This window comes from Paracoccidioides brasiliensis, assembly GCF_000150735.1.
Source record: "Paracoccidioides brasiliensis Pb18 unplaced genomic scaffold supercont2.4, whole genome shotgun sequence".
Classification (NCBI taxonomy): Eukaryota; Fungi; Ascomycota; class Eurotiomycetes; order Onygenales; family Ajellomycetaceae; genus Paracoccidioides; species Paracoccidioides brasiliensis.
In genome coordinates this window covers 2,991,238-3,004,187 of record NW_011371361.1, presented here as the reverse complement: position 1 = coordinate 3,004,187, position 12,950 = coordinate 2,991,238, and the positions used below count along the sequence as shown (strand labels likewise).

General features: G+C 39.2%; 2 protein-coding genes across 2 annotated transcripts; one reads left to right on the top strand and one right to left on the bottom strand.

Annotated features, from left to right (window-relative positions):
- Positions 1-4,772: 4,772 nt before the first annotated feature.
- Positions 4,773-8,393, bottom strand: PADG_04454 (uncharacterized protein; the record flags this gene model as incomplete). Its single annotated transcript, XM_010761174.1, has 2 exons — positions 4,773-7,971; positions 8,146-8,393. The coding sequence occupies 2 exons, from the start codon at positions 8,391-8,393 to the stop codon at positions 4,773-4,775; spliced, it is 3,447 nt and encodes a 1,148-aa protein (XP_010759476.1).
- Positions 8,394-10,363: 1,970 nt separating this feature from the next.
- PADG_04453 (uncharacterized protein) lies at positions 10,364-12,780 on the top strand (the record flags this gene model as incomplete). The annotated part of the gene is made up of 5 exons (XM_010761173.1): positions 10,364-11,061; positions 11,130-11,564; positions 11,722-12,103; positions 12,174-12,312; positions 12,374-12,780. 5 exons carry the CDS (start codon positions 10,364-10,366, stop codon positions 12,778-12,780), a joined length of 2,061 nt encoding a protein of 686 aa, XP_010759475.1.
- Positions 12,781-12,950: the final 170 nt, after the last annotated feature.

Below are 12,950 nucleotides of genomic sequence, written 5' to 3'. Positions count from 1 at the left end.
ATTTTAATAATGGAGTCCGGCTGCCACACTCTTTATCGTAAAACAACTACACGGGAGTAGAATGGCGAAGCTAATTACTCCACCATGCTGTCGGCAGTGCACAATCGAAGAATCAACCTTGGGAGTTGATGGCAAGGCTAACTCCGCTTGTAACTAACCTTCCCGGATTTGAGAAATGACATCCAGTTAAGACACTAGATATCTCATGTAGCTTAACCTCTAGTAAACGGTTGATTCTTTCCACAGACGAACCGGGTTAAGCAGAGTTGATTATAATTAGGGAGGTATTCCAAACCAAGCCACCCCTGAAGATTATATCAACGTTGAAGAGTACATCGCATTCGACTCCTATTCATTAATGACACAAGTGAGATGTTTGAGAGGTAGATGTAGACAGACAGGTTTTGCACGCTGAGCCTCGTGTCAATGTGCCTGGCCTCAGACAGTTTTACCATCAATTGGCCACTGACCATGCAGAACTTTGCAAGTTAGCGATGTTGATCCGGGATAGACTCCGATAAATTTGGCCGGAAATTCGCTCAGGCTTTAGATAGCCCGGTCTGGCCCTGGGATCTCGTTGAAATCCTATACGATATCTTCTCTTCCTATGTGTGTGAGTGGCATTAATGTGTGTGGATGATAGATAAATATAGCAAGTTTTCATCAACATTCAGAGAGTCGTGTAGCGAGAAGGTAAATAGTCAACCATTATGGTAAACTCTGGAGGGTAGTTATCCATAGTTATATCAAGAGCAGTTAAACCACGAAGACCTTTGGCTTGGGGGGGCCCGTAAGGCAAGTAAGACGGCTGGCAGTGTGTCATGCGACAGAATCAAAATAAAATAAGCCATATCTGCCTCTCCCCATTTTCTCGGTCTTGGTTAGATATCCCATGGCTATATATTGAACCTGGGATATAGTTACAGGGTTGGAGGTTGATCAACCCTACCTAGGTAGTTAGATCACAAAAAGAAATTGGGTCCAGAATCTAATGAGGAGTCAATCATTCATTAATCATCTCTCAACAACTGTGAGATGGTTGATCTCGTATTGGGAGGAAATAACTAAATTTGAGTAAGATTTAGAGTAGAAATGGAAGAAGGGACCATATAGGAATATTTTTTGTAGCCATGTAGCTACATGATACGTAACCGTTTGGTAGAGATAATAATATTTGTAAAAGCAACATTCAATATCTTGTTTGGCTGTTTCAGGAACCGCGAACCTTAAATTGGCTGATTATTTGAAAGAGTTAACCGCGAACTAAATAAGTCAATTTTATTCTCTTCAATCCACAATAATGCCATCAATTCATAGTAAAAATGCAAAATACTACAGAGATAGAGAGAAGGCTTGAACTAGCAATAATCTCTTTAAAAATCAAGAAGTGTTTTCAATTTCTGAAGCTGTACATTTCTTTATTATATTATATTTCATTCATCAACTTAATAACTAATCTGCATAGATGAATTTATATACAAATTTCAATATATATATATATATATATATTTTACTGATATTGAATTATTTAGTTTATTAAGTAATAAATCTAAATCAACAGAAATTTTCAATCAGTATTTGTTGATAATATGATTAATTGTATTTTTATTATATTATTTTTTATAGAAAAAACTAAGTTTAAAGTTAGTTAAATATTATATTATAAATAAATTAAAATTAAAAAATATAATTATTAAGTATAAAATAAAGATTAAAATATTTATAATTTTAATAAAATTGAATTTATAATAAAATTAAATATTATAATTATTTAAAATCTTTATAATTTAAGAATAGGAAATAAATTATTTTAAACATAATAATAAATATAATAAATTATATTATATTACTTTAAAAAATTTAAATTTATATAAATATTTAAATATTAATTTATTAATTTAGAAAAAGTTTTAAAAATTATTTATAAAATTATTTATTTAGTATAATTTTAAAAAAGATTAATAAATAGAAATTTTTAATTAAATAAAAATATTAAAAGAGAGAAATTAAAAGAAGTTTTATTAAAATATTAATATTAAATTATTTGAATTTATATTAAAAAATATAATAGTTTTTTAACTAATATTATACTATTAAGTATTAAAAATAATATACTTAAATAGTATTAATTTAATTACTTTAAACTTTGATATATTAAAAATTTAATTAAAAAATTAATAAAATTATAATTTTTTTAAATATATATAAAATATTAAAATAAATACTTTTTAAAAAATAAAAATTAGTATTGAAATAATATATTTTTAAAACAATATACCAAGTATTTAAAAATATTCTATTTTTAAAATAAATAGACTTAAATTAAAAATAGTAACTTTTACTAATTTTATTAAAACAACTATTGAATTTAACTTTATAAATTATATAATAATATAAATAAATATATATTCTAAGTTAAAAAATTTTTATATTAATTTTTTTTATTAAAATATAAATATTATTTAATCTATTGAATAGAAATTAATTTGAAAAAAAATTAATAAAAACTTTTTATTTTCAAATTTTATAAAATTATATTTATATTTAACTATTTAGAAAAAAAAATTAAAAAAGTAATTAATTTTAAATTTTTTTTCAAATTATTATTATTAATCTATTATAAAATAGTTAGATAAGAAGTAAAAAAATATAATTTAACTATAGATATAATTTTTTATATAATTTATAATATTTAAATAATTAAAAAATATAGCTTAATATTTACTGCTATTTTTACTAATATAAAAAAATCTTTATTCTATAAAATTTAAAGTTAATAAAGTTTTTAATAAAATAAATTATTTATATTATAATAAAAATACTTAATTTTATTTATTTTAATTATTATATATAGAGTTAATCTATTTTAAAATAAATTTATATATAGAGTAAAATATATATTTATATTATTAATATAAATTTTTTTAGAAATATAGAAAAAACTATATAAAAATTTTTCATAAGATAAAATAATTTAATTTAGTTTAATATTAAAATTAAATTAATTTACTTTTATTATAGAAAAAATAAAAAAATAGTTAAAACTATTACTTTTTAAAATAATAATATTAAATTAAAAAAACTTTATAATATAATTTAAGATTTAATTAAATTTAAAGTTTATTTTTAAAAGTTTATATTTAAAAATATATAATTTAAGCTGAAAGAATATTAAATAATATATTTTAATTTTTTAATATTTAAAGAAAGTTTATTTTTCAAATTATAAAATAATTATATAAAATTTATATAACTTCAGTAACAGATTACATAATTAAAATTTAACAAAAACTAAAAAATTATATTAATTATTTTTAATTATTTAAAATAAAGCTTTAAAGAAAATATTAAAATTATTAATAAATATTTTTATATTCTGTATAATATTTAAAAAATATTAATAAATTATAATCTAATTTAATTAAATAAATATTTTAATACTTAATTATATATATTTAAAATAAATAATAATAATAATAATATTATTATTATTATTAAAAAATCATTAAATATTTAAATATTTTGATTAATTATCTTTATAACTTCTTAAATAATAAATAATATTCTTTAAATTTAATAAAGTTATTTATCAATTAAATATTTTGGTTAATTTTATTATTTTATTTTATTATTTTACTGATTCAGCAGCTTTATATCATTCTGAGTACTTCAAACATAATAATCTTGATCAGTTGCATATATAAATAAATAAATTATGAATTTTATAAAATAAAAATTTAAGACTCTTCTCTCAAGATCTAGTAAAAGAATTTGATTAAAATATCAATATTTGTAAATATGAGATAATCAATGCTATAATTATAAAAAAATATAATATCAGAATATATTTAATGTGAATGAGAAAGTGAAGAATTCAATTTGAAAAGGGGTTTAAACTAGGGAAAAAGCTATAGATCATATTATTCCACCTGCTTATTATTCAACTGCCTGAGCTTTCAACTCCGAGTCTATGCCACACTCACGAGCCCCGCGAAGATGCAGCAATTGTGGGTTTCTCAGACATACAAGAATAAGATATCATAATCCTAGAGTTATTTAGTTAATTTATTTTAATTAGTCATTGTTGAGGATAGATATATCGAGTTAAAATCTTATATAGTTGAGATACTTTGATTTGGGTGTTTGCTCGGGGGTGGATTACGTTAGTTAACAGGCCACCGTAATAGGCTTATGTAAGAGGATCTCAGAAAACGAAATTCGGAGCCATCGACTTCAGTAACAGAAGGGTATATGCAAAATATGAGAGATATGCTACTTGTGCCATAAGAAGCAGAAGATGCCAACCCGACAGAGAGGAAAGAAAAGCGGAAGGATGAGTTGATTGAGAGTGGTCGTTGTCAATTAGGAAACGTTAAATAAACTCCCGGTGCAGGACACAAAGATAAACTGGCGATATCCCAGAAAGAAGATGATTTGAGAAGGGTAAATGTTCGGGAAACATAGCCACCATTCAGATGAAATGACGAGGCCGTAAGGAAGAGTCGTATATCAGAATACGCCATCGACAAGGAGCATAATAGACTATCGCAGAAACCACGTTAGATACAAGAGCCCCAAACCGCTCCATAGTGTGTACCAATACCTTGACAAAAAGCAAAATCTAGCCATGTATAGAAGGCAGATTGGAACCGAGTGAAGATGCGAGATCATAAACGTCACAAAAAGAATAGAAAGTATGGAGATTAACTCGCAGGTTGAAGCAGATGGCCATTGGCACTTGAAGTCACATTCTCGTCCCTCTGGATAGGGTGTTACATGATTGTACACCTAGTATCTTTCTTCTTCTTTTTCTCTCTCTCAAGCTGGCTCCAATCTATCATTCTTTCTCTCAACTCTTCCGTCCCCGGATGATGTCCTACCCCTGCATCGGATTGTGAACTTGAAAGTACTCGCCCTGAGCGTACGTCAAAGAAGGCGCCACCAGCCATCGGTTTATGCCGAGGAACGTCTTGCGATCTTGGTCTAGATCGCTGCGACTCTTGATTTGAGCTGATGTTGAAAATTTCCCCCATACGGCGAGGCCCATGAGACTGTAAGTGTAAGTGAGGAGTGGATAAAGCGTGCGGCTTGGTTAGAACAGGAGAAAATTTTGGAGGAGCACTATGGCGCGAAGAGCTCTCGTTGTTCCTTGGATTTAGTCGGGGTGCTCTTAAATTGTCAGGGCGTTCATGTAGTGTATAACTGAGATTCGGGTTTCTTGTCGTTGTTTGGACACTTTCATCAATGGAATCCTGAGTCGTAGTGGAAAATCCACTGTTTCCCATTCGTATTCCTCCATGCAAGACGGTAGGGAAAGATGGGGTTAACTTATTACGATCTATGTCCAAATGATGAATAGGGCCGTTCCTGCCAATCACTCGAGATAGAGTAGAGTCAGACTGAGAATATTCTACAACCGTCGGGGGAATAAGATTCTCGGTGCGTTCTTGTAACGCAGATCCAGGAGGGATTGACGGTCTTGCTGACCAAGTTTCTACGGACGATGCATTGGTTAATCCTGATGGGGTCCGATCCATCAAGGGTGCCTGAATCTGCGTATTTATCACAAGTCGTTGGGGAGGACCTGACAAATAGTATGACTCTGAGTTTTCTGCACGAGTTGGACCGGGTGTTGTACACCCAGGCCTTCCTCCTCCAGGTTGAACATGATGGGGGCCAACCCGACTTTCCCGCAAAGAAATAATCCGAGATCTCCCATCAGAGACTGTTCTTCTGCTGCTAGGAGAGTGACGGGAGGTAGCATTGTCTCTGACTAGGTCACCTACACCTGGAGTATCCGGGGACTTTCTCAATCTCGCCCTAGGGACATTAATACGCTCCATGGTTGACCTAGTCCGTTCCATGGCATTCTGTGTCATCGATTCGAATCGAGATGTTTGTGCCCGTCGGTGCTGTGGAGAAAATTCTTGGGACACCCCAGGGATAGGCTTGGTCGCTGAGGGAAGCAAAAATCTTTGTATATGTTCTGGTAGCGGCTCGTCCGCATTGGGGGTATATGGCGGTGGCGGAGGAACCCAGTTATCTGCATCACTTTCATGAGGTGCAAATTGTCTACGATTAGCTGAACCCATCGATTGCTGGTAGCGGGGATTTTGGAAGCGACTCCGGCCCCGATCAGCCGCTGCTGCAGTAGCAGCTCGACTGAGAATGTCTTGGGATCGAGGCTGGGTATTAGAATAGGGATTTTCAACTGCCTGGAGATCCACAACTAGGATGGAATCTGTGGGGGAGCCAGGCTGGGAAACGCTATTTCGATGAGCTCTCTCTAGAACAACAGGCTCAACGTTTGCATTTCCAATGCTGGCGCGATGCCTTGATAGCGCCATGGAACGTTCAATGACAGTATTGCGATTCCTCCCTAGTCCGCCGCATCGATTGACTCGTGTCCTTCTCCTCTCCAGCTCAACCTCAACGTCGAGGGTTGAACCCCGTTCGGGTAAAGGTGTAGGCTCTGCCTCTCCCACCTCGATTGTGATATCAACTGCCTTTCCATCAGCTGACGAACGTGCAAAATCAAAAACCACAATCCTGCCACCATCGACTGGCAGATGATCACCAACCACCTCCCCAAAATGAGACCTAACGCCGCCGGGAGCTACAGCCACTAGTCGCTGAAGACCTTGATTTTCAGTGGTTTTCAGATTGGTGTTGACCCATTTTATGCCTGTAATATCAGTCATAGACGACAACAGTCTCCCGTGAACCAAGTGGCTAGGGGGTTTTATCACTTTGTTGAGCCTTTGGGAATTCGTACGCGCCAACATAGAACCCCAGCCGCGTTCCAGGACCATATCTGATGCTGAGGGACGACCAGACACGTCCGGAATTCCATAAAGCCAAATTCCAGAACCTTGGAAACCTAATACCAGTAGTTCGCCATCAGAGCTTGCTGTGGGCTCAGAGCTTGGGCCTGGCTCTTTAATTTCACCATCTCCTCCAGGGCCAACAAAATAGGTAAACCCAGCCCGGGTATCATCAAGCTGACCGAGCCTAAAGACTTGCAACTGGGAGTCATATCCAACGATCCAAGTGACGCCTGCATCAGCAGCTTTAGAAGGAACGAGGGTCATGTTGTTGTAACCGATGGTGATGTCCGGAGATAGTATCTGTGTTGCCCACATTCGGGATTGAAACTCGGGGGAAGGCAACTCTGATTCCAGGTCCATATAAAGAGGCGGTGAAATGGAAACCATTCTGGTTTCAAGTGGATCATTTGACGAACCTACTAACATCAAACCATCCCGCGAGAACGATAGCATATCCGTAGCAAAACACCGTACAGCTCTGCGGTCAGTCGCCAGTGCGTTCTCCCCCAAAGCATGGACTTCAATACCTCCGTCATACGCAAATGCTAAAACCGTTCCTTCTGGGGAGAAAGAAATGGTACGAGGAACTTCATCCAACGAAATAGACTGGATTAACTTTACATCTCTATTTAACAGGCGGTAAATGTTCGCTTGATGCGTCGTGGAAACAACCGCCAGTAGGCTTGCGTCATCTACTATTGTAGCCGTGTGTGGCCGTCGCAAAGTCTTCAATTCGTATGAAACTGATACTGGACTAGTGGCTAAGTCAACAACGAAAATTCTGGACGAGCTCAAGGCTAAGAGTTGCCGTCCATTGGCCGAGAAGGTATATCGAAACGCTTCTCCTTGGGGAAATGCTGATGCTGAGCTTGCTGAAGCCGATATGAGATTGACAACGGTCTTCTGCGCTCCGAGAAAAGATTCAAATAGATTCCTCCTGGCTTCACGAGCGAATCTGCGCTTCAGGTGCCAGAGATCCTCCGATGCCCAGGGACGGAGGACGCCATTTTTGTTGAGTAGGACGGTGCCGACACAACCATCTAGATGATAGCGATAAAGTTCTGGCAAATCCGAGACGCCCCGCCATTTACTATTTAAAAGTGCAAGAGAGGCGAATGAATTTGCGTCTACGATATACAAAATCCTAAAAGTCAATATAAGCAGAGACCAATATATATACCAGATTTTTCCTTTCCATTCTTTTCCCTCCTTCTTTCCCTTTTGACTATTTTATAGACTTCAGCCCTCGAAAGCACCGCATAAGAAAATCGAAAAGCCCGGGCCAAGTGGCGCAGCATATGGATGAGCTTAAACATACCTCTCGATTATATTTCGCGGGAGACAGCCCAGTGAATCGCGGCCACGGCATGCGGCATCGTTTGAGGATCCAGGACTCTGCTCACGCGTTGTGTTTATTATTGGAGGGCTTCTGGTAATAGGTTTGTCTGCACCAAAAAGGGGCGTCTGCGGGCTTATAACCGTGTCGACGATCATATCCGGTCCAAAGCTGGCGGGATTCTCGAGTCGACTCCAGGTCGAAATGGAATCACCGTCTTCCATGGCCATCGTGTTGATCCCTCCAAACTACACATCATTTGCAGCAGACCTCATATTTCCTAGGAGGGTCATGTTTGCCATGCTGATGAGGTGGATTGATGTTCCTCTCATTGCTTGAGCTCTCTGTCTTGTCGTTCTCTCGTAGAGACCTGTAAAACACCCACCAATCTAGGTTTGGGCTAGGTGAGGCTGGCGTTGGGATGATCTCAGGCAGTTCCCGAAACCGTTGAACAGCGAGAAAGATCGTTTAACGAGGTGTTTACTGGCAGCAGCATAGTATTATGAAGGGCTTGGAAAGTAATTCCACACGATAACTGTAGCAGAAGTGATTACCACCTCCAGAAAAACTACCAAGAGGCTGCCGGACCACGCCAAGGCGACATGGCAATCCACTCCACAACTCGGTCAAGGTCCAATCACGACGAACGCCGCGATGTCTCCTTATTAACGCTTAGCATAATAAATGACAACATGGGATACCCCACGCCAATCGGCTGCTCGTTTATTGACATCTGTGTGTATCAAGCAGCCATCCCTGTTTTGATGGCCCCTAAGTACGGAGTAACTAGGTCGTATATACATTATTACTTCAGTTGAGCCCCCACAAGCCTCAACACGTTTTTGAAAGTGATCCTCGTCAGCAAATAATGCAATGATGGTTCAGTGAATATTAAAAAGAGTAAGCACCCAAGTGCCGCGAAAACCCGCCTTGAACTTTAGAGTAGAAATTTTTTCTTCTCCTCTCTGACCAGCATGTGCAAAAGTTCGGTCATCAAGCCAGGCTTCCTGTCAGGATTAATTGCCAACAATTGGTCGTCAAACCTCTCTCTCCTCGCATGTGGCGCAACAGGCAGTTTTCAGTTGGCTTTTTGATCTTCCCAGTTTTCTGATCCTTCATTGGCCTGAATTTTGGCAATGCATCTCATTTAACTATTGGCCAAAACTCATGGTCGTCCGTCGGTGGCGCTAAGCTTGCGAGTCGGCAAATAAGCGTCCCGACGGCAGAGTCGAACGACGGAATCGACTGATCAGCCCGATATTTTCTTCCTTCTTGTCTCTTCCATGGGATAAATATATGTCGACGAAGGGACTAACTACCCGTTTCTCTGAGAAGACGTCAGCGGGCCGTGCCTCTTGTAATGATCACTCCACGCAATGGCTGTTCGACATGGCCGTAATGCAAACCCATGCGTAAGACCAAGAGGAAATACAGCAGCCAAGGATAGTGGAACTTACTTACCCCCCACGTTAGGGTGAAGGAAAATTAAAAAGAAATCCGGGTTTTTGGATAACGGTGCGAATAGTTAGTTAGTTGTGAAGGCTATTAGTTATTAGTTATTAATCGGTATGATTTGAGCAAGCAGTGAAAAAGTGAAAAAAGCGAAAGAAGAGAGAAACCTCGGGAAGGAAGTTTAAAAAAAAAGAAATAAAGAAAGAAACACGCACCAGCAAGCGGCGCCGCAGCCGGGTAACAGTGAGGTCATATGTAACGTCTCGGGCCCTTGGGATGCCTGAACAGAAGCCAGATGTTGGGCCGTGACCCCCTAAACGACGGTTAAAGCCCTTCCTTGAAAAGGCAATCGTGACGAGTTCTCCACCCCAATCGAAGTACCTCTAGAGGAGACTTTGGCTTTCGGCAGGTTGAACATAAGCGAGAGAGCCCGTGCCGCTACTCCGGAATTGATGGGGACGATCCATCCATGGAACGCAGTCCTATCTCAGCATAAACCACTTGGAACGCGGGCAGCGTCCTGGGCCTCTGCATTCCTTGTGTTGAGAGATGCTTTAATAATTGACTTCTTGACGTGGACATTATGATTTCTACGTGGTTAATCGATCGAGCGATTACTGGCTTCGTCGCCCTGGGTGGAAGTCCTAGAGCTCCCGCCTTGACTAGTTGGTTATCTAGTTATCGTTGAATAGTTTTCTCCCTAAACCATTAATTTATCCGACGCATGAACTTCCAAGGTTCAGATAAGATGTCACCATTCACCACACCTCCCTTCAAGGGAGTTCCAAAGGATTTACCTTCAGTCCCCATCCCGGTCGGAACTCGTCCTTACAGGTCTCACAAAATTCGTGCTTGTGATCTGTGCCGCAGAAGGAAATCCCGCTGTACAGTTGATCTGCCGGGCCAATCATGTCAGCTTTGCCGTCTTCAGGGGGCGGATTGTCACTATCGTGAAGACCTGTCAAGACTTATTGGACCTCATCCTTATGACCAGAGAGCGGGAGATAGTAATCACTTGCTCAGCGAATCTCAGATTTCGCAGAAGCGAAAGCACACACTGTTGTCTCCAAACTTGCCAGGAGCAGCCACATCGGCTCCCCTGGCAACAAGGATCCCAGAGTCTCTTCCGCGAAGTTGCAGTCAGGATGGTCATATCTCTCCACGAGGGTTTGGAGAACCACTCGGCGAATCGGTCCATATTGTCGGGCCTGTTGCCGCTGAGGATGCTCAAGTCATTGAGCGGTTTATGCCCTCGGAAAATTCGGCAAAAGGTTCAGATGCCAAGGCTCCCTACAATGTTTATTCCAATGATCCAAAGAAGCCAATTCTCTATACTACGATCTCACGACGTAGGCAGGGCCTGAGGACCACCGGAATTCCAGGTGAAAGCCAGAAGGAGATCCTCGAACAAATCCTTGGTCCATTCAAACATGATTTGGTCAAAATGTATGCAATTATTCCTATCTTAATGTGCCAGCTAGGGCTCCTCGCTAATACCGCGTACGGATTTTTAGCTTTCTGGACAGAATCAACGCTTCGTTCCTGATATTTGATGAAGTTGCCTTCGAGGAATCCTACAATTCGAACAATGGGAGCCTCCCTCCAGCTTTGATGTGCCAGGTATACGCGCAGAGCCTTATATACTGGGGCCAGTCCCATATTCTAGCCCCTCATCCTAAACCGGATGTTCGATACGCAGTTAATCTTGCAGTCGCCGCATTGCATGAGGAGTTTTCAGCGCCCGGTTTATCGACTTTGAGTGCTTCCCTAATAGACCTGACAGGCCGGCCAATTTTCTCCATGACTGGAAATGCAATTAACAGCGGCCGCACGGTTGCCCTTTCTCACACGCTTGGCCTCAATCGTGACCCCAGCAGTTGGAAGCTCTCTCGTGCGGAAAAACACCAGCGTATCCGCCTGTGGTGGGGTGTAGTTGTTCATGATCGGTGGTAATTTCTTTTTTCTTTCTCTTTTTCGTTTTTTTTTCTTTTTTTCTTTTTTTCTTTTTACTTTTCTTTTGGGGTTGGGGGGTGGAGGGGTGTGGTGGGTGGTGGTTGGGTTTGTCTCTACTGCTCATACCTTGCTTTGCTAGCTGACAAAGAATAGGGCAAGCTACGGACATGGCGTACCTCCACAAATCAATAGGAACCAATACGACGTACCACTTCCGACGATCCATGTTCTCGTCCCCCAAGCAAATCCGTCTCCGAAGAGGATAAGAATGGCAGAATGCTACATCGCTCTGTGTCAGCTTACCGAGATTCTTGGCGATCTACTCCCGCTAATATACGAATTACAGCTTAAATCGCAACATGAGATCTCCAAAACCCTTCGAAGATTGAGGGCAGATATAGGGACTTGGGAAGATTCACTTCCAGAATGGCTGAAAGCCTCGCCTGCAAGCTTGCCAGCTCCCGTGTCGGGATCCAGCAGTTTGTTTCTGGCTTATTTTACTTTGAAAATGCTTATTTGCCGTGTTGAATTACAGGTAGAGTCGATTTTATAATCTTCGCAGTTGATGCTGTTTACATTTGTCTAATTTCTGTATAAATTTCTAGGAAATTAATAATTCCGATAATCCATCCAACACTGAAGGGCGCCAGTATTTCCAGACTGAATGTAGGAAAGCTGCAGAAGAGGTGGTACAGTTTATGATCTCCTTGAAGAGGCCTAATTTTGATGAATTTTGGCTGCCGTGTAAGTCACTATAACGAGCTGCATGGGATACAAAATGCAACATGCTTATATCCGAATCCAGACAGCGCTTATCACCTTACGTCGACCGCTACACTTCTAGTACGATGTGCTCTTGAGACGTCTGACCCAGAAATAGCCCGATCTTGCTTGTCTAGTGTAGATGTACTTCGTGACGCCCTCTACCGGGCCCGAGTAGAATATGACTGGGATCTTGCTGACATGTGTCTCGATCATTGCGAGCGGATCTTGGCCAAGCAACCCGGTATCATTTCCGATGATGCTCCTGGTGCTGAGCAAACCGCCCAAACACCTGATCTTGCCCCTCTACCACTCCCGGAAACCTTGACTCAGAATGATATTGTCAATGATATGATGTCAATATCCGGTACGTTCGGTACGATGGATGGCTTTCCGTTTGACATGACAGGAATTTGGGACCTTTCGGGATGGCAAGATGAACTCGGGTGAATTATGGAATAGCCATCGAGAGTCGAGAGCATAAAATCACCTTTGTTCGGAATTTCTACGATTACGACGTATCCGACCTTTACTTTTTAGATAACGGACGGACATGAAAGCTATGTCAACTATCTCTTATCACCATAGTTTGTCACAGACATAAAATACGACCAATAATA